Below are 26,632 nucleotides of genomic sequence, written 5' to 3' on the forward strand. Positions count from 1 at the left end.
GATCCAAAGCACACAACGTCATCTGTAAAACATGGTGGAGGCACTGTGATGATGGCATGGGCATGCATGGCTTCCAGTGGCACTGGGTCATTGGTGTTTATTGATGATGTGACAAGACAGAAGCAGTCAGATGAATTCTGCAGTGTTTACAGATGTACGGTCAGCCCAGATTCAGCCAAATGCAGCAAAGCGGATTGGACGGCGCTTCACAGTACAGATGGACAATGATCAAAAATACACTGCAAAAGCAACCCAGCAGCTTTTGAAGGAAAAGTGGAATATTATGCAATTGCCGAGTCAATCATCTGATCTCAACCCAACTGAGCATGCATTTGAAGGCAAAACTAAAAGGCAAAAAGACCCACAAAAGGACAACTGAAGACAGCTGCAGTTAGAGCCTGGCAAAGCATCAGAAAGAAGGAAACCCAGTCTTTGGTAATGTCCATGGGTTCCAGACTTCCAGTAAAAGAATTCTCAAATAATTAAAAATGAACATTTTATTTATGATTATATTCATTTGTCCAAATACATTCAAGCCCCCGAAAATGGAGGGATTGTGTATAAAAATGGGTGCAGTTCCTAAAATTTGTACTTGATATTTATGTTCAACCCCTTGAATTAAAGCTGAAAGTCTTCACTTCAAACTCATTTGGTTTGTTTCATTTTAATTTATTCTGGTGGCATACAGAGCCAAAAAAAAAGTATAAAAATTGTGCCGGTGTCTAAATATATATGGACCCAACTGTGTGTGTATGGCCAGCATAAGGCATTTAGTAGCAGCAGTGTGCTTTTTTTTTTTTACTGGTCATGATGAGGTTAAAAAAAAATTAAAAAAACACCACAGGATCTCATTATAGTACAATAAGATGATCACTACTATAAAAAGGAGTTACTTTATACTGTAGAAAAAAAAAAAAAAAAAAGGTAGAAGTGAAAACAAAAAAAATTATAGGTTTACCTAGAGGTAGGATATATAGCGTATTTTAACTGGGAGTTAGACATGAAGCTAAAGTATATGAAGGGTGGTGAGGATATAAATCTTATATGTTAAAAATAGTACTAAAGGCTGAGACTTTTTGCATGGATGCAACCATTTTAAATATAAAAATGTACAATACTGGTAAACTTACTTGTAATGCCTTATATTACCTCCAGAACACACACACACACACACACCTCTGTTTAACTTGTTCCCGACCACAGCGCGGACCAGCTGTGTCCAATCACTGCTGATCACTGGGTAAATAGGAAATACCGGCAATCGGCAGTCCTCCCCTCACGCCGAAGGCATGCAAGGAGAGGAGAGCCAGTAAGCAGCATTTCGCCCATCAGTGAAGAAGAAAAAATGTATTTATAACTTTATAAAAACAGAAACTAAGAAAATTTTTCTTCAAAATGTTTGGGCTTTTTTAGTTTGTTTAGCAAAAAATAAAGACCCCAGTGGTTATCAAACACCACCAAAAGATAGCTCTACTGGTCTCAAAAATATGCTAAAAATTTAATTTGGGTATTGTTAATTCAAAGTATGAGAGCGCTCAAAGCAGCCTGGGCAGAAGGGGCATTGCTCCTCATATTCACAAGTTCTCAGGCACTTACTGACATGTATGGACGATTTAGTGAGTTGTATATGTGTTGCAATGTGTATAATGGCATGTATGGACTATGTAGTAAGCTGTATATGTGCTGCACTGTATTATCTGATATGTAAACAAATACATTCTGTATGCAGGCCAACTAATCAGCTGACCAACTGATTATGAAAATAGTTTCTATTTTTATAACTGATTATTTCAATTATGGAAAATATAACTCCTCAAAGCAAATAAGAAAAAAAAAACAACAATTTTATTTTTTTAGGTTACATTTGGTGATTGGAAATCTGTAACAAAGTATGTTAGACAAAAAAAAAAAAAAATGATTTCGGTGTCAGTGCCCTTTCAATATAGCAGAATATACCAATTGTCAATATCTTAAGAGAAATTGTTTAAATTCTGGATGTTTTGCTAGTGCCATTATAAAACAAATATCCTCCTAAACAAGTGCATAAAGGGTTACTAAATACAGGGATCCATTCACTCTATCTGGTCTCCCACTGCACAGAGAACATGGAAATGCAATCATTGTAGTAAATATAAACTGCTAAATACCTTTTATCTTCAGCAGTATATGGCAGTCATGCGAGTTTTCAGTGTGCAGCTGAGCACTGGTTAAAGCTTATAGGAGGCGTTTTTGTTCTCCTCTCACTACCCTATGAGGCTGCATAACCCCTAACCCTCAGTCTGGACAGTGCTGATTGGGCCCTGTGCTAATCCCATGCACCCTTCCAAGAGGGAAAAAAAAAAAAACAACCTGTAGCAGTACACACCAAACTGAGCATGTGCAGCTTGCCCTGAGGCACTGTTCTATCAGGAGATGAAATGGGGACACTGGAAGAAGGGGAGGATCAGAGGATAAAACATCTTACATAATGCAGAGGATTAACCCCTTAAGTTCCACAGTGAGTATAACAAGCATGCTTTACTGCATATACAGACTGACTTTACTGTTGTGGGTTTAGTAACACTTTAAGAGCCACTTTTTACCACTTGGTGCTTATGGAAATTGCAGCATGTTACATGCAGACAAGAATCTTGATTTTATATAGAGTAATGTACTAAGCACCGTGGCTTATGTGGAAAGTATGGGCCCAGTGGTCAAACCAGATTTTGTATATATGAACACTACTCCACCTGTAAACAAAGGGTCCACGCTCCTCAACCCTGGGCTTCTCTCCTAAAAGGACTTCTTTATGGTTCACTACTTCAAAGACATAGATGGACATGAAGAAGGGCACTGGAAGATCTCTCCACATTTCATAAGCAAACCCACTGCTTGGATCTATCCGGACATTCTGCAAAATATAGAAAGGATCAAAAAAGGTCAGAGTTCTATTTAAGATTAAAAGTGAAGGGGGAAAGAAAGGCAAGAAAAAATAATGCCTAAAAGAAATCAAATAAATATGCAGATTTTGTTCGTATTAAAAAAAAAAAAAAAAACATGCAGACAGGCAAACTAAATAAAATGTGTGTGACATTCAGACTACTTTTGTGAAGTGAAAAGCTGTTTTCTTGTTGCCATGTGTTTGCTGTACAACTTTTTCTTTTTTTTTTGTGGGGGGGGGGGGGGGGGAACGAGAACAAACACATTACTTGACAGCATTTTCTGTCTTGTGCAATACTGGAGGTCAAACAAAAAACACATATACAAAGCAGTACTGAACCCAACAAATATATTGCAGGTTACCAGTCCTGAGATGTGGTGGCTGCATTAGTTTTTTTTTTTTTTTTAGGCTTACCATCTTTATTTCACCTGATGATCCAGCCAGTGACACGTCCTGTCTTAGGGTGTCTGAATTTTGAAGTAGTAATGCAGACACCTTTGGACAGCAGCACGGTCAATCTGGGGGAAAGGTAGTGTCAGTCAAGCCCACCTAAATCTAGTCTAACAAATTAAAGCCAAACTCCAGCTAACACTAAGCAGTTACAGCACACATTTTTTCCTTTTGGGATAATTTTACATAAATGAAAAAAGCTGACCATTGTAAAACACAAGAAGGAAAGACAAATGCAGTCACCACATCTATGAACTGGCGTGCTGCAATTTAATACACTTGTGGGGGGGGGGTTATTACTGCTTTAAAATGGGTAAATTCAACTGAACAGCCACACAAACTTTGATACTTTAACCATTTGCAGAATCACTGGCCAATCTTCTATGGACACTGCATTTATCTACTTTTAGCAAGGTTGGAAATAGAGAGGATGAGCTTTTGACTGCCATTTGTCAGTTAAAAGGATTGGCCCCTCACCACTGGACCCTAAAAAGCCTTTAACGGTGTCTTTAAAATGGAACCTCTCAAATTAGCACAAGTCCATATGAATTTGAGGGGAAAAAAAAAAAAAAAAAAAGGGGAGGTCAAATAGTACATTGTAAGCTTATAAAATTAGTGTTTATATAGGAATATTGTACTTTATCTTACAAAATGATGTCAACTTTATCTGTCTGCTGATCCACGCAAAGCAGGCAGGTGTCAGGTCTGTGTCCAATCTGCGTATGCAGAGCAGACATAGCCCGCTTTTCTCTATGGGAGCTCGGATGTAAACAGACCACCTGTCTGTTGTGGGATCCATTTCCCAGCCATCTAGTGGATTGGATGACAGTCAGATGTAAACAGTCTGTTTTTAACAGGTCAGAGTGGATGCAGGAGGGTGTAATATAACATGTCCGCTTACATCCAATGCTCCATAGAGGGCAATGAATGGTCCGATTGGGTCCACCTGAACTCGATCAATCCACCCATGTAAAAAACGGCTTAAGGGGCAACAACAAGTCTCAGCACAGTCTAGTGTTGAACATTTTGTGAATTCAGTAACAAGCCAAAAGACAGAGGCACAGGGAGACATTAGAACATGCACATGTCATTACACTTCAACTGTACCTATGAAGATAAAGCTGGTTTCACTCTAGCCTGCCAGTGCAGGCTAGTGTCTTTTGTGAGGTCTGGCAGGGGGGAGTGCGATGTGCATTTCACCACGTGGTACATTCCTCTTAAACACCATACTGGAACAGACCATGTGATAAAAAGTTTTCTGGAATCAGCTGTGTTATGTCAGTGGCACTGAGAGGTCCCCCTTTCCCATCAGTGGAGGATTCCTTTATAGATCTGCATGGCTTGTTGCTCACAAACCTAGCAAGGGTACCTGTGTGGTCCTGAAACATTGCTTTTATAGGTGATCATACAATAAACAGCTTTACACTTTTTAAACAAAATTTTTGGTGTGCTGGAGACAAAACTTGTATGCTTTTTAATGTGCAATTGATAGCCCCTGCATGGGCATGATTTGTTTCGCCTGTCTTAAACAGTTTAAAAATTACTAAAAAAACATTGAAATAGAAAATTGTATGCATTTTAGCACAAACTCACTTTATTTGAAGTCTCACAGCAGTGCAATGTAGTGCCATCCAGTGAGCACACAATTTTTTAAATGTTCAGTATGTATGTGAATACCAATGTCTCCACCAATAATATGATTCACAGGAACTGTATTTAATAATCCACAATAAGTTATGACTGCAGAAAAACACTTTTAAGCCAAGTGTTTAAACAAAAAGGAAATTCTGCAGATGACTATAAAGAAAGTTTATGTGTCAGTCCCCTGGAGCACTCTACAGTCAAGTACAAGGCCACGTACACGTCCCAAGGGAAAGTAGGCCCTGTGCCTTGAACACTGTGGGGGATGGGAGAGTTAACTGAATTCCTCTTGAGAAGGGGGGGGCATACAACCCAGTCATGAGAAGAAAAAAAAAAAAAAAAAATACACGATTGACACATTTAGGGTGACAGTATCAGAATACCTGAAATACCAATTTTACTATGGGGGACTCTACATTCCTTTCTGTAATGATAGATACAAGCATCAGATGCTAGATAACGAAGTGAAACTGACACCCATCAGTTGCTTTTCACACATACCTGTGATTCACATTGTGAAGACAAGCACTTTCTTTATTCCTTCTGTAATCTACAATGGAAGCAGCTGATATGATAACTAAGGACACATCTATCACGCCATTTCTACACCGCCTTTAATGTATTTGGTTTTCCTCAAGCTCCGCCTACTCACGCCATATCATTTTGGCTTTCCAGAAGCGTATGCAAGCCTGTGCTTAAAGGAAACCTGTGCTGAGTAAAATATGAAAGTAGGCTAGCTGGGCTGGTTCTAATGCTGATGGTCTTTGTTACTAGTACTTTTTCTAAGTTACTGACCTGTAACAAATAGAACAAATGTGTTTCAATTTCAAATGAATGAAGTCAGAATCAGCACTGATGCTACACAACTAGCAGTTTTTATTTTTTTTAAAAAAGGAGACCATTAATGAAAACCCTCATTGTTCTTGGCAGAAGTTGCCCAGGCACTCCAGCATAGTGCTTTAAGGTTTTGTATTTAGATGCATTAGGAAAAGCTACTCACTGCACTTACATTTCCCAGTGTTCAATGATACAGCACCACATTTGAATAAGGGGGGGGGAAAAAAAAAAAAAAAAAAAAAAAAAAAAAAACACAACACCACGTTCGTGTCTTTGCAAAGATGATCTTGTGATTGGATTATAAACACTCCATATCCAGGTGCAGAAGAAAAAAAAAAAAAAAAAAATCAGTTGTAAGATTTGTTTACTCCCCTGTGCGCACACTCTGAATACATAATAAGCATGAAAGTGCAATATTAAATTTATGTGGGGACAAAAACACTCATTCGTGGACTCCTGTACTTATGACAGCCAGAACTGTACCATCTTCTAAAAAGTGAGTTGCCACAAATGCCAAAACACACATTGTAAACATGGGATTCCAATCCAACAGTTTCAAAAAGCATACAGCCTCCTATACCTATTCCTGTCTATGGGTGGCTGTACCAACAAGGGCTCCTGGGCACCAGTTTATGCTGCAATGAGGAACATTTCTTCTGTTTAATCTCTATGGACATGCACATCATCTCAGCCCAACTCTGCAACTGGTATCACTTCCTCACACCAAGAAAGTCTCACTCGCCTTCATACATCACGATTACAGCAGAGGATTTGAGAATTCTTTCGAAATCAGTGATACAATTCAATTCATATTGGAAGTATGTGCCCCCTCCCCTCTAACTTGATAATGGCTCAGCTGCTTTGTTGCAATTCTGGTCACTCCTCCAGGGTGCCAGAGAAATCTATAAGATAGGGAGTTAAGCAATCTGTAACTAAATAAAGGGGCCAGCTGCTTTGTATAACTCATGTCACTCTTCCAGTGCACTAGAGATCTACAAAAACACTTGTTGGTCAAGAAACCAGTACCTAAACTTAGAACTACGTAATTGACAGCAGATTAAGTACTATACACCTATATAAAAAAAAAAAAAAAAAAAAAAAATTTACAAAAAAGTTTTTTTTTTTTTTTTAAATGTAGGAAAATAAATAAATAAATAAACAAACATTTGCTCAAATTGCTTTGAAACCCCAACATGTCTGCCCAGCACCACAAACACAATGCGAGGCAAGAATAGCAAACAAGGCCCTGAAACATATTGCAGTTAACTGCTGAATTCATCAGGTCAAAGAGAAAATAAATAAATAACTGCAAGCATCAGCACGTTTCTCTAACCAGAGTTTAGTTGACTAAGACCATAGCAGAAAACCTGCGCACACATTGCAACCTCAGCGACAGCATAAACAGAACAAAGTTTATTAGGGAATTGAATTTTAGTGTTGGTCAGATACTGAGCACAGACAGAATATAAACTAAGTTACAATCATAACCATTATAAATTAATAAAAATAACAAAAGAGCATCAAAGTCAACTATTTAGGCTATAGAACAGCTCAATAAAGCAGGTGATCTTGCCAGAAATTTCGCCATTATTTATCGTTTGGGTAAAAATGGCACACTCAATAGTGGCCATCAGCATCTTTATCCATGTGGCCACAATTTTTCTAATAGTTATGTCAACACAGATTCATTTACCACACTAATCTTGGTAAGGCCTCCCCTTCTACACACCCCCACTGCTTAAATTATGGGATATAGCATGAAAGCAAGTCTCCAATCTACATAGAACAGCCTCCAACACCAATACTGGCAGACTGCTCTAAAAGTGGTTGCAGTGTTAATTTAATCAACAAAAATTTTTTTTGTCATAGGTTGCTATCTGCAGGTTTTCAGTGAAGAAAACAAAAACTTCAGAGGACTAAAATACAACTAAAAACGTCATTTTAGTCAAAAAGTGTGACTAAAACTAAACTTTGAAGTCATAATTAAAGCAAATTCTAAAACAGTTTTCATTTGGAAAATAACAAAAACATGCCTATACTTGCCTACTGTGTGCAGTGGTTTTGCACAGAGCAGCCTGGATCCTCCTCTTCTAGGGTCCCCCGGAGACTTTCCTGGCCCCTCTCTCCTGCTGGGTGCCCCCCACAGCAAGCAGCTTGCAATGGGGGCACCCTCTGCTTCGTGTGTCCGTTCACACACGAATCCTCAGCTTGGCCCTGCCCTCTGTCTCCTCATTTGCTGACTGGCTGTGATTGACAGTAGCAAGCACCTGCTTGTGGTCTCAGCCAATGAGGAGGCAGAGACCTGGGACAGCGAAGGCTGTCGTTCACGTCGCTGGATCACAATAAAGCTTGGGTAAGTATTGAGAGGGCTGGGGCATTGCTGCACACAGGTTTGTTACTTTCATGCATAGAACTTTAAAAGTGGTAGTAAACCGCAGGTAAAAAAAAAAAAATTAAATAAATCCTTGCAATCTGCATGGTAATTTCATAATGTGCCAGTATGCATCGTATACTAGCACATTATGAAAGTTACCTTAAAAATGAAGCCCTCCAGCAGCACACTGTCACTGCTGCAGAGGCTTCCATCTTCAGCTGGCGTTCCTACCAGGTTCGTGAGCTCTGGCCATTTGACTGGCCAAGCAGCGATGATGTCACTCCTGTGAATGCACATGGGACTCCCGAGCCACAGCATAGTACTCTGAACAGCAAAGGTATGCCGTTCCTTCAGAGCTTATGTGCTGGTTCTAACGAAGAACGAATATCTCCTAAACCAGGGGTAGGCAACCTTTGAGGAGGTGGAGATCTACCTGAACAACAAAAGATCAAAGCTCACTGGGGTTCAGCAACATTAAATTTTTTTTTATTTTATTTATTTTTTTTTAAACTAGCAAGGCCTAACTAAAGAGCAAGGAAAATGTAGAAAATTATAATAAAAAAACAATTGCTATTGGAAAAAGACAGACTTCTCCTACCTTAAAAATGGACAGTTTCAGTCAGTAGGGCAGAGGTGGTCAGTCAGTAGAGCAGTGGACGGTGTCAGTTTATTTTAAATATTTTTCACATTTTCTTTAGAAGCCCTGTTAAAAAGGGGAGCACTTGGGGGAGGGGCCAGGTAGCAGGCAAGGACAGAAGGGGCAGCAGGGGAGGTGTTTACTAGAACCTCCTGTTGCAGTTGTATGCTGGTGGGAGGGTGAGGAGGAGATGCTGGCTTTTAGCTGCTCCAGGACAATAAAGGGGATCGTTGGAAAGCAGCTATTTTAAAAACATGGGGATCAGCTACCAGCTGGGCGCCAGCATAAGGCTTCTTAGGCAGCTGCCTTTGGGCACCAGGGTGGGGGTGGGAAGAAAAATCATGATCCACCAGAATTCCCCTGGGAATTCAGATTTTTAAAACACCTGTCCCTGAGAGGAAAGGGGGTGGGGGGGCCTGAGGTCACTTCTATGGGGGAAAAGGGGCAGAGGACAATGCTGAAGGGGGGTGGGTGCTGGTAATTGGTTGCTAGGACCACCCTAGCAACTAATCACCTGTGGTTAATATGTAAAGTTAATTTGGTAAGCTCCTCCTCCTGCCCTTCCGTCCTGAGCCATGCTGTCCTCCGAGAATGACAGCAGCAGCAGAGGAGGCTAGGGGAAAGGGACCTGTTCACGGTCTCCCTGTCACCTGTCCGCAGTCGATAGGTAGACCACAATCGACGGGTTGCTCCCCCCCCCAATCCTAAACAGTGCACATTCAGGAGATATTCTACAAACAGGTAAGCTTAGAAGTTTACCTGTAGGGGAAAAAAAAAAAAAAAGTTTAATCACAATGAATATCACAGCGCCTTCAACACAGCTCATTGGTATACAGAATACGCTGCAATCATCCAACTAGTCAAAAGGCAGTGAGAAACATTAAAGTTTCAGATTTTCAAGCTATAAAATCCCTATACTTGAGTTTACCATGCCTACAAACAAAAATTATGGATGTCACCGATTGGTTTCTGAAGACCCAAGGAGATGGCGTAGAAGACATAAGGATAGGCAACTAGCTTTGAGATGAGCCATGGCAGCCTACAAACTAACATGCAGATACCATTTTCCTAGAAACCTATACAGCTGTCATTTTTGAGACTTGTCTGTAGCATTTCAATTAAATTCAATACACACAGGAAAGTCATGCCTTAAGCCTTAGTCATCACCTACTACAGCCAACATTCATGGCAAAAGCAGAATACAACAGTACACACTTGCGTCTTCAGTGTAACCAGTTTCCACCCAGCCTATAGAGAAATGACAGCCAAGCAAAAACATTCACTGTAACAGGCAGACATCTCAGAATGTGCCTCGCACAAGCCCCATAGGCTTTGCTGTGGCATGATCTGTTACTCAATGACTGATCAGTGTAAAGGCGACTGCTTGTACCATGTGATCACTGTGGCTAATCACAGCAGATCACATAACAATTGTACACAATGGATGTCTTTCATTCATACCATCCTTTGTGTACTATTGTGTTGATCTCCATGACTGGTCACAATGATCACATGTGACAGGCAGGGACCATCTGTACCATGTAATTAACTGTGGCCAAATCACAGCTAACCACAATAGTGCACACTGAATAAAGTTACATTTAGTTGAGTAAAAAGAGTTGCTTATAAAACCGTGAATTCACTGGTAAACAAAAAGTGAAAAAAATAAAAAAAATTATTCTTGATCACTTCCTCAGATTAGTACAATGTTACTATGGTAACCCTGTACTGCTCTGGTCACATTGTGTAAAACAAAAAAAACACTTTTGATTTTCAGTTAGTTAAAATTTTTTTTTTTTTTTTTTTTTTTTTTTTTTTTTTTTAAAAAAGAAGGATCTCCATTCTGCTTACTACCAATGTGTCAAATCACAAAGAAATTAAAGATGATCAGCAAAATAATCCAAGTGCTGGAAGTGCCTGGAGACAGAGCAGCAAGACTGCACAATGGAGAGAGTAGGCTCAGCAGCAGTGGCACCATGCTCTTGTCACTCAGGCAGAGTTGTCCTGACCTGTCACATTATATTTTGTAAGGGGGGGGGGGGTAAGTTCAATTACTGTCAGCAGTGGTAGTTCATGCATGAGACCAGAAAACCCAGAACAGTCCAAACAGCTTTGTCCTTCAAATTTTGTTCAGCAAGTTAGAAAACAAGACCAGTCTCTCAATGCCTGGGGGTTTTGTACAACAAAATACACACATTATATATGTATGCATGCATAGTTCGATCCATATATATATTTGGACACAGGCACAATTTTAGTTTTTTTCCCAGGTATTTACCAAAACATATTCAAGCTATAGTTATATAATGGATATGGGGTGAAAGTGCACACTCTCAGGTTTAATTTGAGGGTATGTACATCTAAATTGGAGGAAGGGTTTATGAATTACAGCTCTGAAGATTAGCCATCCCCCCCCCCTTTTTCAAAAGGGACCAAAAGTAATTGGGCAATTGAATCAAAAACGGATTCATGGCCAGGTGTGGGCTACTCCTTTCATTATTTCTTCATCAATTAAGTAGGTAAAAAGGTCTGGATTTGATTCTAAGTGTGGTATTTGCATTTGGAATCTATGGCTGTGAACCTACATCATGCACTCAAAGGAGCTGTCCATGCAAGTGAAACAGGCCATTGTAAGGCTTCAAAACCAAATCCATCAGAGAGATAACAGCAACATTAGGAGTGGCCAAATCAACAGTTTGGTACATTCTGAGGAAAGAAGAATGCACTGGTGAGCTCAGCAACATAAATGTATGGACATCCAAGACAACAGTGGTGGATGATCGCATGATCCGCCCTATAAAGGAAAACCCATTCACAACATCCAGATAAGTGAAGGACACTCTCCAGGAGGTGGGCATATCATTGTCAAAGTCTAAAAACAAGAGAAGACTTCCATGAGAGAAAATACAGAGGGTTCACCACAAGGTGTAAACCATTCATAAACCTGAAGAGTAGAAAAGCCAGATTAGACTTTGCCAAAAAAGCCAGACCAGTTCAGAAAAGCATTCTTTAGACGGATGAAACGAAGATTAATCTGTACCAGAATGATGGTGGAGGCAGTGTGATGGCATGGGCATGCATGGCTTCTAGTTGCACTGGGTCATTGGTGTTTGATGATGTGACAGGAGACAGAAGCAGCCCGATGAATTCTACAGTGTTTAGAGATATACTGTCAGCCCATTACCAAAACATTCAAGCTATAGTTATATAATGGTTAACACACACCTCCAAATCATTGGATTGAGGTGTTCCAATCACCTCCTTGACCACAGGTGTATAACGTCAAGCATATAGGCATGCAGACTACTTCTACAAACATTTGTTAAAGAATGGGTTGCTCTTAGGAGCTCAGTGAATTCAAACATGGCACCATGATGGTTACCACATCTTCAATAAGTCCATCTGTGGAATTTCCTTGCTACTAAATATTCCATGGTCAACGGTTAGTGGTATTAGAACAAAGTGGAAGCTACGGGGAACAAACAGCAGCTCAGCCATGAATGGTAGGCCACATAAAAATGACAGAGTGGGGCAGCGCATGCTGAAGCACACAGAAGTCGCCAACTGTCTGCAAAGTCAATAGCTAAAAGACCTCCAAACTTCATGTGGCCTTCAGATTAGCACAACAGTGTGTAGAGCTTCATGGAATGGGTTTCCATGGCCGAACAGCTGCATCCAAACCTCACATCACCAAGTGCAACGCAAAGTGTCAGATGTGTTGGTGTAAAGCACACAGCCGCTGGACTCTAGTGCAGTGGAAAAGTGTTCTCTGGAGTGACGAATCAGGTTTCTCTGTCTGACAATCCAATGGACGTGTCTGGGTTTGCTAAGAGAATGGTACTTGCCTTACTGCATTATGCCAAGTGTAAAGTTTGGTGGAGGGGGATTATGGTGTGGGGTTGTTTTTCAGGGGATGGGCTTGGCCCCTTAGTTCCAGTGAAGGGAACTCTTAAGGAGTCAGCATACCAAGACATTTTGGACAATTTCATGCTTCCAACTTTGTGGGAAAAGTTTGGGGATGGCTCTTTTCTGATGTAACATGACAGCGCACCAGTGCACAAAGCAAGGTCCATAAAAGACATGGATGAGCGGTTTGGGGTAGAGGAACTTGACTGGCCTGCACAGAGTCCTGACCTCAACCAGATATAACACCTTTGGGATTAATTAGAGCGGAGACTGCTAGCCAGGCCTTCTTGTCCAACATCAGTGTCTGACCTCACAAATGAGCTTCTGGAAGAATGGTCAAACATTCCCAGACACTCCTAAACCTTGTGGAGAGCCTTCCCAAAGAGTTGAAGCTGTTATAGCTGCAAAGGGTGGGCCATCTTAATATTGAACTCTATGGACTAAGACTGGGATGCCATTAAAATTCGTGTAAAAGCAGGCATCCCAATATAGAGTGTATAATATCACACACACACACACACACACACACACTTAAGTAGCAGAGGGGGCTGTTAATCAGTTTCAGATGATTTGGTGTTAATGAAATTAACAGTTGCACTAGATGGGCAACAATAAGACAACCCCCAAAAAACAGGAATGGTTTTATAGGTGGAGGCCACTGACATTCTCTCTCTACACATCTTTTCTGACTGTTTTTCACTAGTTTTGCATTTGCCTAGGGTCAGTGTCACTACTGGTCACATGAGGAGATACCTGGACCCTACAGAGGCTGCACAGGCAGTCCAGCTCCTCCAGGATGGCACATCAATACATGCCATTGCCAGAAGGTTTGCTGAGTCTCCCAGCACAGTCTTAAGAGCATGGAGGAGATTCAAGGAGACAGGCAGCTACTCTAGGAGAGCTGGACAGGGCCGTGAAAGGTTCTTAACCCATCAGCAGGACCGGTATATGCTCCTTTGTGCAAGTAGGAACAGGATGAGCACTGCCAGGCTTATCCATGGAGAGACACACAGACCTCTACAGGCTAGACAATGGCACCCTGACTGCCGTTAGGCATCAGGATGAAATCCTTGGACCCATTGTCAGACCCCATGCTGGTGCAGTGGTTCCTGGGTTCCTCCTGGTGCACGACAATGCCCGGCCTCATGTGGCAAGAGTATGCAGGCAGTTCCTGGAGGATGAAGGAATTGATACCATTGAATGGCCCCCCATGCTCGCCTGACCTAAATCCAACAGAACCTCTGGGATATCATGTTTTGGTGCATCTGATGCCGCCAGACTGACCAGGAGCTCAGTGGTGCCCTGGTCCAGATCTGGAAGGAAATACCCCAGGACACCATCCATCGTCTCATAAGGAGCATGCCCCGATGTTGTCAGGCATGCATACAAGCACGTGTGCGTCATACAAACTACTGAGTACCATTCTCAGTTGCTGCAACGAAATTTCAGCAAAAATTTACTAGCCCACTTGATAATTTTCATCAAAGTGAAAAAATGATAAACCTACAGGAGGACTGAATTCAAAGACACCTCGAAAATCAAACTATGGGGCTTCCTTACATTCTTAACACATTACCCAGTCCATATCAGTATAGATATATAGCACAATATTTCTCCCCATTGAGATCCAATATGTTTTCAAAGTGTCCCTTTAATTTTTTTGAGCAGTGTGAAAACACACAAACACACACCTCCAACTGTTATCAATCAGAGCAATCACACCTAAATCCAAAATACTATTAAATACCTTTGTTGCTTGCTGAACACAAAAACAGTGGCTTCCACCTCACTACAGTGGCCTCCACCACACCAGGTGAAAAACCAGCTCACTTCAAGAAAATAAAATATGCGCTCATCTGGGTGTACTGAACTCCTCAGTCGCAGTGACACAACTCACCTCCTCTTGCCTTCCACTCACTCTGACACCAGGCCAAAATTTATCTCATGCAACAGAAAGACCGAAACAGTGCTCTGTATAACACTTTATTGTATCCCCCACTAAAATAACACTTACAGAAATAAAAAGCATAAAAATAAGGTGTATCGACATCCAGCTCACCGCTCCACTAGCAAGACAGTTGCAGTGTGGTAACAGTACCGGCTCCTCCTTCCTAGACTCGTTGTGCCCCCTCTCAGGGCTTCCTCAGCAGGTGGAGAGCCGTTCTAACAATCTTTTTATAGACTTACATTCCCCCAACTTGTGTCCAGTTGGTCATGGAGACACAGGAAGTGAGTCATCTTTGGGCGGAAGTGACAATACTGGACAGCATTGTGTTACCACGCTGCCACTATCTTGCTAGTGGAGAGCTGGATGTGGATACACATTTTATGCTTTTTTAAGCAAGTGTTATTTTAGTTCAATATACAATAAAGTGTTATACAGAGAGCACTATGTTTCAGTCTATTGCATGAGATCAATTTTGGACGGATGTCTAAGTGAGTGCAAGGCGAAGAGATAAGATATGTCACTGCAACTGAGGAGTTGAGTACACCCAGATGAGCAGATATTTTCTTTTGAAGCGAGCAGGTTTTTCACCTGGTGTGGTGGGAGGATCACTGAATATTACTAAAGGAGATATGCAAAGCAGTGATACAAGTCCCTGAGGGGATTGTTTTGGACTTTTTAGTTTATCACTGGTATATGTTTTTCACAGGAGTATTTATGTTTTCTAACAATTAATAATTTAGAGAGTTGTGCTGCACTAGTAATTTGTGAAATATATATATTTATATTATAAGCAAGTAGATATACTGACAGGAGGACTGAATGAACTATCGCAGCGCTCCACAGTGCCGTGGTAGTTCATTGAGAACCACAAGCCGAGAGCTGCAAAGGCTGTTGGAACTTGCAATGTTCATTCACAGAATACGGTGAATGAATGAGTGGCCAGGTGGGTGGAGCCCCGCACAGCCACCTTTTAAAAAAAAAAAAAAAAAAAAAAAAAAAAAAGCTAGCAGGGAAGGGAAGATCCCCAGCTAGCTGTCAAAGCAGGGGATTGGCTGGGAACAGGGGCTGATGCTTTCATAACAAGTTAAACCCGAATATGGGTGTAACATGTTATGAAAGGTGAACGTATCCTTTCAACTGGTTTAAACATCAGAAAAAAAAAAAAAAAAAAACTTTTTAAAATGACAACCTATTTAATCTGCCTAAAAGCACTCTGCAGTGTCATCACCCTCTGAACTACAGAATACCACCCCCTCTGTTATTGTAAATGAATACAGGGAGAGGAATCCTGATCCTCAGAACACATTCACATGTGTACTCCTTACCTCAATGCATGCAATACATCATGCATGCATGAGTCCCTTGTGGTGCCAATGGCACTCCAATTTGTTAATTAACAAACCTGCCCTTCAGTGAAACACAACATATGGTAACTCACCAACATGCTTTGTGGGTTTCATGTCGATTTTTAGATTTGTTTTTTGTGTTGGCAGCCCATTCAAATAACTAGACTGTCTTAGGCAATGCATAATCACCAAAATGGACCAGATAAGTAAATAGGTCCCAACAGTTCCTGCCCTAGGGTGGCAACACTGCTTCTCCATAGACAGTACAGGAAGCGAGTGTTGACAACATAGGACAGAGGTGTGTTACTGGCAGGATCCTCAGGTGATAAAAAGGAAGATAGCATGTATGTATGTATGTATGTATGTATGTATGTATATTATACATATATACACACACACACGCAACACACACCTAAGTACTGATCAGCTATATTATAATAAAAAAAATTTTGTTCTTGGGTTTAGATACACATTAAAAACTAGCACAAAAAGGTGATTGCAAACAGTTTGGCTGGATCCAGACCTTGGAATTTCTACTTTAAAAGCATGCATCTCCATTTCAGTGGAGAACATTTCAAGTGGTTCTAAAGGCTCAAAAGGTTTACCTTCATGCATTCTATGCATGAAGTTAAAAAGCCTCCTGTTTGCAGCATCCCCCTAGCCCCCCCTATACTCACCTAAGCCCCCTCTCAATCCAGCGATGTGCACTGGAGTCTTGGCTATCCCAGGACTCTCTTCTCATTGACTGAAACAGAAGTAGAAGCCAGTGGCTTCCAAAGGGAAGAGTTAAGGAGAGGGGCGGGGCCAAGCTGCAGCACCACACGACGTGCATGGACACAAGGAGCAGCAGGTGCCCCCATAGCAAGCTGCTTGTTGTGGGGGCACCCGACAGGAGGGAAGGGCAAAGAAAGCCTGTGGGGCACCCGAGAAGGTAAGGATCCGGGCTGCTCTGTGCAAAACCATGCACACAGCAGGCAAGTATAGACTTTTTCTCTTAAGGCAAAAAAAAAACAAAAAAAAAACCCACTTTAGAAATCACTTTAAGATACATGTCATGCACAGTGACAGAAGTTTCCATTTATTTCAATGGAAACTGCATCAGAGGGATAAAAGCATATATGTGTGAAACAGCTATGCAAAAATAAAATAAAGCCATTTGCAAGACATATCAACGTGGCAATGCCCAAGCCTGAAAAAAAATAAAGCATTTCAGTACACATGATTTGTCATTTTATTTTTTACTTCCTCTTTTTGTATTATTGAAATGTTTGTTTTTTTAAACAGAACTTAACCTTTACATTTAAATGTGATTTCAAAAATACCCTTTGCAAGCAACTTTTTCTGTCAGCTGATTTACTTATGAGCTGAATTAGCCACTGTGCATAGTTCGGCAAAAAACAAAAAACCACAGAAAACTCTCACATTCAGTACACTATCCTATCCAATTCACTCCAGTGGGAGAAACCAATTTCCTTCCTTATCCCCCCTGAGGCAACCAGATATTCCCTCAACTACCCCTGGTATCATTACCTCCAAGACTGTATCCAGGTATATTTTGTGCATTTAGGAATGCATTCAGGTCTTAGTGGTGTAAAAAGCTTTTTTTTTTTCTTTTTTTTTTTTTTAAACACAAATAACCTTCAGAGTATGAACCATTGCTACTTTCTGAATAGTGTCTTTTTGCCAGTTTTCTATCAATTTACAAAATTGGTTTTTCCAATCCTGTAGACTTTACTGTATACATTAGCTGCGTGTCAAAACATTTTGGCAAAATCAAAGTATACTACTGGATACCCACTGCCACTCCTTTGTCTAAGTTTTTGCTCATCTCAAAAAGAAAAATCAGATTTATTCGACAACTTCTGTCTGTCGTTCGTGAGTCCATGCTGTCTATGGTTTAATTTATTATTTTCTAGCAAAACACACTTCTAGCAAAAACTGTTCTATATGGTCTTAATCGCAAGTATCTTCCCAACTATAGAAGGAAAACGAACCTGTCCGTAGCGGCTTGGTAAAGACTTTGATCCTTTTATAGGCACCACACTGGTCTTTCGCCAACATACAGATTTTGAGAAGGCTTCCCCTTTTCTACAAGATTTAGGAGTAAACTTAGATCTACATTCTCAGATAGGATCTACTAAACCTTTATCACATACATATATATACACATACATATACACACACACACACACACACACACACATATCTATCTATCTTTCCTCACTGCCAAGTTTAGATCTTATTTTTTGTAGGACGTTTCCATCTAAGAATTGAGATTAGAAGACCAGGAAATCATGAGGGAGCAGTTGCTTTATGCCAACTTCCTGCCCTATATTGTACGATCACAGTTTCATCTGTTAAAGTACCATCAGTAGGGTAGCTACTATGAGGACTTAACTTGTTATTGGAACAGAGCAAGATAACACCCAGGGAGTTATTGTAGATCAAGAAGCATTAGACTGCTCAAAAGTACTAAAGTTCCTTTGCCCACACTATGAACATTATGAGCTTTAACAGAAGGCATGCCTTAACACTTCTAGCGGCTTGTTTCTCAAAGCAACAAAGGCCTCATTGGCATGGACATGGGTACTGGCACTGCTACTGCATGAATAGGGCATCTGTCCCAAGCTGCAAACAGGTCTACTGAAGTGAATGCTGCATTTTTACAACACAAGGCAGTTTTATTTTTATTTTATTAACATGTTATGTAGGCACAGTAGTTGAGCTGTAATGTGGTGTGGTGACCAACAGAGATTTCAGGTGAGGTGCACTAAAACAGACATGTGCTTTTGTCTATTGATTTAAACAAGCCCTGAGCATGAATAGGAATTTCTGAATTTGACTATAGCTGCTACAGAGGTAAATAAGGATTTGTTTTAAAGGAATGATGACTTTAGTCTTGGCACAGATAAATTGTTGTAGCGTTGCAAAAAATACAATAACTGAATTTCTTAGGATTTCAAGAAAAGATTGCAGACAGACACCATCCCCAATGCTTTAAGATATATCTGGCCAAGGGTAAATGCCTTGCAACAGACCTTTTTCGAAACCTCCATAGGAGGTATGCACATGGTGTAACAAAAACGCAAGATCGTAGGAGTGCCAAGAATTAAGTAGACATGATATTTCTGTGGCCAGCTAAAATTTCATGCCAAGTTTAAAATTCTCATAAGTCTGGTAAAAGTTAAAGTACCAAAAACAGTTGGATGGAAATTTTTTTAAACTGTAACCCAGCTTGGTCTATAGAGTGCATGATGTTCAGCCTTCTAGTTTACTAATGGTTTGTTGAAAACTCAACACAGATCCAAATATGAAAGCCTCTAACTGGTTTGAAGATGGTTCAAATATGAAATGTCTCACCAAATATGCACACGCAATAGAACAGACACTAAATCCTCTGTAGAGCTCCAAGAAGAGTGGCTGCTTTGACTACAATGGCTATACAATAACCCTGTTAAGAAGGCAACTATATTATAGAACACCAAAAGGCAACACTATGCAGTTCCAATCATTCTGAATGCCACCCCATTACACACAGGGGCGTATTTGCCACAAGGCAAACAAGGTACTTGCCCAGGGTGGCACTTTTCAGGGGGTGGCGCCGTGGAAGAAGGGACATCAGTGATGTCACTTACTACAGCAGAGGACTACAGTGAGGAGTGGGAGTATCAGGCCTCACCTGGACACTGCCGTCCTCCGGGGTCATCACTCAGTCCTGGCTCCCCACCATTTACTGCGGAGAGCTCCGGAAGCTCTGACCCTCAGAGCTGCCTACAGCCTGGTGCACTGGGATTTGTAGTCCTTTCCTCCGCCTCAGACCTGCCACCTCCACAGGAGCGAACTATAATCCCGGCAGGCAGAGTGATGATCATGGAGGATGGCAGTGTCCAGGGGAGTCAGGGAGCTCTGTCACAGAGATGAAAAAGTAAAGGAAAATGCAGCTGTGAGGCAGATACAAACCAGTAGTACATGGCTCCACTCCCCCCTCCCCGGTCTCTGCCCTTCCACCAGGCCTGGTGAGTGATCTCCATCCTACTATGGCATATGCCAAATATACTAATGGGGGGGGGGGGGGCAGAGAGCCGACAGACTGCCAGGTGACCGACTCATACCACTAACTGACTTTCTCGCCGCTCAGCCCACTAACTGACACCTTCACAGAAAGATGTGGCCGACCACCAAGTTCTGCTCAGCAAATGTTGGTGCACTAGAGACCGTAGGGGTGCACTGGGGAGGGGCGGCGATTTTTGTGTTGCCTAGGGCAGCACAAAACCTAAATACATAGTACAAGTAAGGTAGATGCCAAGTGATGGACCTGCACTGTAAGCACACCACAGTGCACTTACCATGCATTACTGGGTTTTGCTACAATGTGCAAACATGCCACTCAAGTTATGAAGGACAGTAGGAAAAAGTTCTCAGACATATTTGGGACTAGGCTGTAGGATTAAAAAAAAAAAACAAAAAAAAAACCACGTGCTATATTGGGGATAGGTTAATTTTTTTTGGTTCCCTTTGGTTATAAAAATAAAAAAAAATTTAAACCTATGCTGCATGATGTAGTGATAATATGCTGAACTGTCAAGTGGCAATCCCTTAGTTCCTCTCCTGGTAGACCTGTGACCATTACTCTTTGTTTATGTGACAATTTTAAAACTTCACAAAAATTCTTTATTGCAAGTAAATTAGAAGATTTAATTTGACATCTGCCCATTGAAAATAGAAAGAGGATTTACTTCTTTCATTCACAGCAGGATTTGATTATAAGTGTGAAAAAAGAAATGCTCCTTTAATGGAATTTCAAGTACACTACAGTTAAGATTTTAGACACATTGTGAAATTTAGATAATGCCTGGGATTTTAGATACTGACTAGGGAATTAAATGTACCTTTTTGCACTACAATGGTTCAAGGAAAATAAACACTTCTAAAAGTACACACACTACAAAAGAAATTAATTTCATATTCGCATCTGACCAATACATTTGTCAGTAACTGTTCTTGTTTATACATATTCACTAGTGGTGCACCAAAATGTAAAATTTGGTGACACACAAAAATACAATTTAGTGACATAGAATAAACTTTAGAGATGTTTTTGCATTGAAGTCAATAAGGGGCATTTTTGCATGAAGTCAAATTATTCTTCGGCCCTTTTTTCTTTTCCCCCACAATCAACAGAAAAACACCAATAAATCCTTATTATTTTCAGCCAATAAATATCAGTGCATTACGAATATTTGCACACACGCTTATAGCAGGGGTAGACAACATTTCAGATGTTGAGATCTACCTGTGCAGCACGAAAGAAGTTAAATCCCTGGAGGGGCAGAGCCCTTGAAAAATAAAATAAAAACCCCCATGAAGAACATAACAGTGTGCCACAGTAGTGCCCCCTTCACATCACTCCCCCACCCTAGTAGGGTCCTCAGTACACACACAGTCTTCTGTCCCCTTCACATTTCCCCCCCCCCCCCCTTTTCACTGTAGTGTCATCTCTCCCCACAGCAGTGTCCCCTTCCCCCACAATATAGTGTCTTCTGCTCCTCCACCCTACCTTAGTGTCCTCTGCCCCCCTACATGGTAGGGTTCTTGTCCCCATCTACAATAGTTCCCTTTGCCCCCTTCACATCATCCCCATGCAAAACACACAGTGTGTAGGTAGCAGTTTCCTACCTTACAAAAGCTGCACAGCAGAGGAGAGAGGGAGAATCGGCACAGTACTAGATGGAGGGCGGGAGTGGGAGCTTTCAGAGTTAACTTTTCATACTAAGAAGCTGGTAATGGTTTGCTGGCTCACCCTGCATCCTTGCAACCAATCACCTAGACAGTAAAGGCCAAGAGGGAAGGATTGGCAAAGCAGTGTTCACATTCTAATCATCAGCTACCTACAAATTATGATCGACAAGTTGCCGAACCTCGGCTTATAGTATATCGAAAGCACTGTTCAGTTGCCTTCCTATAGCTTAAAAGGCCAACTCTACCTTTTTATGTTACCTGTATTTAAGATGTAAAGTGCAAGTTAGCGCCATGCCCTATACTTTGATTAAAATTAGGAAAGTAACAGGTTTGATTGCTTGAAATTAAAAGCAAGGAAAATAATTTCCTGTCTTTCAATCCAAATGGGGCAGCAGGGGAACACCAGGTTTCTTGGGGAGCCTAGAATCACATTTTTCTCCCCCCCAAGTTCAAAGTAAGTACTGGTTTGATTTAACATTCATAGCATCAATACTTCCAATTAACTATTTAAATCAGTATTCTACCCAAAAGCAAACATATTGCAGCTTACCATTTCTTTAGATGCAATGGCTGTATTTGCCGTCTTTCGGCTCTCTATTTTAATCTGGTGATCCGGTCAGTAAGGCTATTTTTCAACAGAAAAAGCTCTCCAGCAGAATGCATCAGTTACACAGATAAGACAAACCATTCAAATCTAAGGGGGCACTTACAACGATCAACTTCGTGTAAAACCTTTAAACACAAAAATGGGAGAAAAAAAAAAAGCCACAAAACACACACGTTTGCTGTAACTGCTTATAAAGTGTTAGCTTGAGTTTGGCTGCAATTTGTTAGTGTATCTAGTACTCCCTCCCCCCAGACTGACAATGTTGCCATCTGCCCCTGTGCACCTTCATCCAGATTGAGGGCATGCCAATTACAGGTTTGTTACTGGCAAGATCACCAGATGAAAGAGCCTAAAAAGAAAATGAATGCAGCCACAATATTGGGTTGGTAAGCTGCAATATATATTTAGGTTTTGTTTTGGGTTTAATACTACAAATTTTCTGCATCTTAAAAAGATAAACCTGGTCGCTGTAGGCAGCCAATTTACGTAAAACAAGCATCTATTGCTCCAGTTGTCAGACCTAACATGTCCTGTCAGTATATGACAATACCAAAACGTAATGGCTACAGCGTAACTTCTACAGAGCAGAAATGCCACGTTACAAGTTTAAACCCATGTGTACATTTCATTTGTCCACACAATAATTTGTGGTTTTACTGAAGAGACCTTGGACAAAAAGAAAATTAACCCCTGCTATATCACCTCGTGCTGGCCCCTTTTGCAAGTACAGGCATGTAAAACATTAAAAATAAGTGCCTATACGGTTTAAAATCAATACACTGGATCACCCTGCTCTGCACATGCTCAGCTACTCTCTATTTTTCAGCAATGTGCCAAAAATGTAGAGGCTGATCTACTGAACGCCTAAAAGATTTACTGCTGCTGATGGAGTTTTGGACTTAACAAAAATGGCAGCCTCCAACAAGAACAAACAGGAACACTACTGGAGGCAATTTACAAACACAAACTAATTTTTGCAGCGTAACGGTTGATTAATGTTCTTTAGCAAGGAACATACATTCCACATTAAGTTTTTATGGGTAAAATTCCACTTTCGATTGTGCATATGAAAACAGTTGCCTGTCTCTCTCATTTTCCCTCCTCCATTGTACAAACTCCCTTATCTTTCCATAAACTTCTAGCCAAATGTGAGGTTTTGTAGTGCAGAAGCATGGGTATGTTAGATTACACCACTTTAGACTTATTTTGGTGAGTATGTAGGCATGTGTGGGGTATTCTAGGGAGCTGTAGCTCTGGTGTCACGTCTATTTGTTTAGGAACCAAGCCCTCAGCAGGAATCTTAGAAGCCTGGTGAATAGGTCACAAAAGTAATAAGATCACTCTCCTACTGTAGGAAATTAGGTTGTCGGTTGCTATGAGGGTCAGAGGGAGGTCTTGGTGTCAACTTGGGTAATCCCTGGAAATACAAATGTTAAAAGGATTTCTACATTTCTCAGCAATTAGACAGACATGGGACACAATTATGGGTAAGTTATGTCCATGTCGCTGTATAGCATTCAAGCATTTGACAGGCTGCCAGCAGCAGGGCTGGATGGGGCACCTGTACCCTCTCTCCACAGGGAAATGCCAAAAGCACCAAATACTGGGGCTAAATGTCAAATGTGCATGGGCCCTTACTCAGTGCCTGCAGCTTCAGAAGTCTGTAAGGTCATGTTAAAAGATAAATGTTACTGGCTTTAAAAAAAAAAAAAAAAAAAAAGGGGAAGGTCAGCAGCTACAAAAACTGTAGCTGCTGACCTTTAAAATACAGCCACTCACCTGTCCCTCGGTGTCCTCACCACCGCTGGTTTCATCGGCCATCTTCTCTCCCTGGCGCCAGAATCTTCAGTGTGGGCGCCCACTGGGCATGCGCGAGAAGCACTGCGCTTTATGAATGGCCCCGTAGTCTTCTGGGACCGGTCACTTATCCCTGAAGACTATGGGGAGGAAGGACGACTTCTGCTTCCAACCTGTCAGATACGGGTACCCCCTCCTCCCCCCCGCTCCCCAAAGGCGCCAATCCTTAAAGCGGAACTTCCCCTTTGGGTTGCAGCTCCGCTTTAACTATTTCTAATACTTTTGCTTCTAGCATTAGTAAAAATCGATTGAAGAAATGTGTAAAACAAAACCAGCAAATATTAAATATTCCTTCCAGTTAGTTACTGGTTTCCAGGCCTAGATGTCCCACACCCCAGGAGTCTTCAGGAGGGATTTTCTCAGCCAAGTACATCTGCCCTTACAGCCAGAAATGCAAAGGGGTGTTTTTTAAAGTGATTTTTCAGCAACATAAAAGCATGGAGGAGTTTACTTTGAGCACAACCAAAATTTGATTTCAGTTTTAATTTTCAGATGGTCTCGGTTGGAATGTTAATGAGACTAACAGTTTCATCACACTCATGGTTGAAAAAACAAAAAACAACAAAACCACAACACAGAGCTAGAGATATTATCTGAACAGTAACTGAGCGCCAGAAGACTATATTCAAACATAAAAATTATTACATATCCCACCTTGCCCAAGTTTAATAACTTGCTATAGATAATTTGGTTCCCATAAAAAGGAAAAGTAGAGCAAACTGCTTTAATAAAGCCTTAATATAAAATTTTCTGATCCAATGATCTTCCTTTTTTGATGTGCTGGATTTGGATATTATGCAATGAAAGAAAAAGTCATAGAATTATAAAATTTAGCATGCCAAAAGCAAAATAATTTTATCATTTAGGTCAGTTTGAATAGATTAGGATTTCCTTATTTTATGTAAGGTGACATTTTGGCTTTTATTGAGCATGTTCTCCATTAACCAATGTGCATATTTAACATTAAAGCTGCAGTTTATGGGCAAGTTAGATCCCTGGCGCTGTAAAGAACTAATGGAAGTGCGTTCCATTCCAGTCTGGTTGCTGCATAGCATAGAAATCTTCTCCCCACCGCACGGATCTTCCAGCCACTGCCAGTTTGACAGTTGTGCCACCCTCTCTTCTCGATTCATAGAATTTGTAGTATTCTTTCCCAGAAAGCAAAGTGTTCTGTGAATGGAGGACAAGCAGATGGACAGGATCTGCCTTCTCCATTCAAACCGTTTGCATCCTGGGAAAGACTATGAGTTCTATACAATAATCCCTGTAAACACCAGTTAATCAAAGCTGGTCAAGCACAGGATACAGTGTGCAAGTGCACTGGCAACCTGTAGTATTAGTCAAGGCAAAGAGCCAGTCACAGGACTTGGGTTGAGAAAGTAAATTAGAGTTCAGCAATACCTTGGGGGGCAATGAGGCCATTTACCCAGTGGGTTCACAGATTTAATGACATCGCTGACAGAATCTAACCCTTCCAAACTCCAAAACAAAATTGGATTTCAATCACATTTAAAGCTGTTGGGAAATGCACACTCAGAATTTGAAATTTCCATTTTTACAGTAATGTTTTCCCATCAATGCCCACAATTTCTTTACTGCAACTCCACAAGTCAAAAGATCCAGATCAGTTACATGACTTTCTTATGATCCTTTTCAGTGAGAAAAGAGGTTTATCTCAATCTGACTGTAAACTACATATCCTGGCATGCAATGCTTCCTACAAAAAAGTAATTTGGGTGGTGCAAGGGCATAAATTATATGAGTCATTACTTGATGATCACAGTTTGCATAAATTGAAATGAGGGATCGAGAATTCTATACCTGTAGTGTCAGTTTCAGAATTAGGTTTTCCACAAACACTGGGATACCAGTTAGAGGAAATTTACAGTGAAGTAAATGGATAGGAAGAGGGGTTTTGGTCACATCTCCTCTGGATGCAATTACATGCAGTCTATCAAGTCATCTTATGCTTTTGGATGCAATTGGCATTTTAAAACTGAAAACAGACCACTTAGCCAGCATAGATGCTCTCCTATTGAACAGCTACAAATACCACTAATAAACGTTTGCCAGTATCCCTAAGCTGTAAAAACCTTGTCATTTGTATTGTTCACCTTTATCACACGACAGCGTTTTAGTCTGCTGTAGTTTAAATATGTGAAATTTTGGATACCCACGTATATGCTACATGATGGGCACCAAATACGCATGCACACGCTCTTTGCTCAAGCCTGGACTATAGGTTGGGAATTCCATTTACCTAAATGAACTATTAGGCTAAAGCTGTAAATACATATCCTTTACATGACATATGTGTAGGAGATAATCTTCCTTGCAATCACTCATCTCTTCGAAAGGGTAATATGGTTA

The 26,632-nt window shown here is 40.9% G+C and overlaps 1 protein-coding gene across 3 annotated transcripts in view; it reads right to left on the reverse strand.

Annotated features, from left to right (window-relative positions):
* Nucleotides 1-26,632, reverse strand: part of SCARB1 (scavenger receptor class B member 1) — a 140,515-nt gene that overhangs the window by 79,796 nt on the left and 34,087 nt on the right. For all 3 annotated transcript variants that reach the window (XM_089653710.1, XM_089653708.1, XM_089653709.1), the window contains exon 2: nt 2,730-2,890. In XM_089653710.1, coding sequence (XP_089509836.1) covers nt 2,730-2,890 — 161 coding nt within the window. The remainder of the gene's footprint in view (nt 1-2,729; nt 2,891-26,632) is intronic.

The sequence above is a fragment of the Staurois parvus genome, unplaced genomic scaffold, assembly GCF_062004578.1.
Source record: "Staurois parvus isolate SC_StPar_1 unplaced genomic scaffold, SC_StPar_1.0 ptg000719l, whole genome shotgun sequence".
Classification (NCBI taxonomy): domain Eukaryota; kingdom Metazoa; phylum Chordata; class Amphibia; order Anura; family Ranidae; genus Staurois; species Staurois parvus.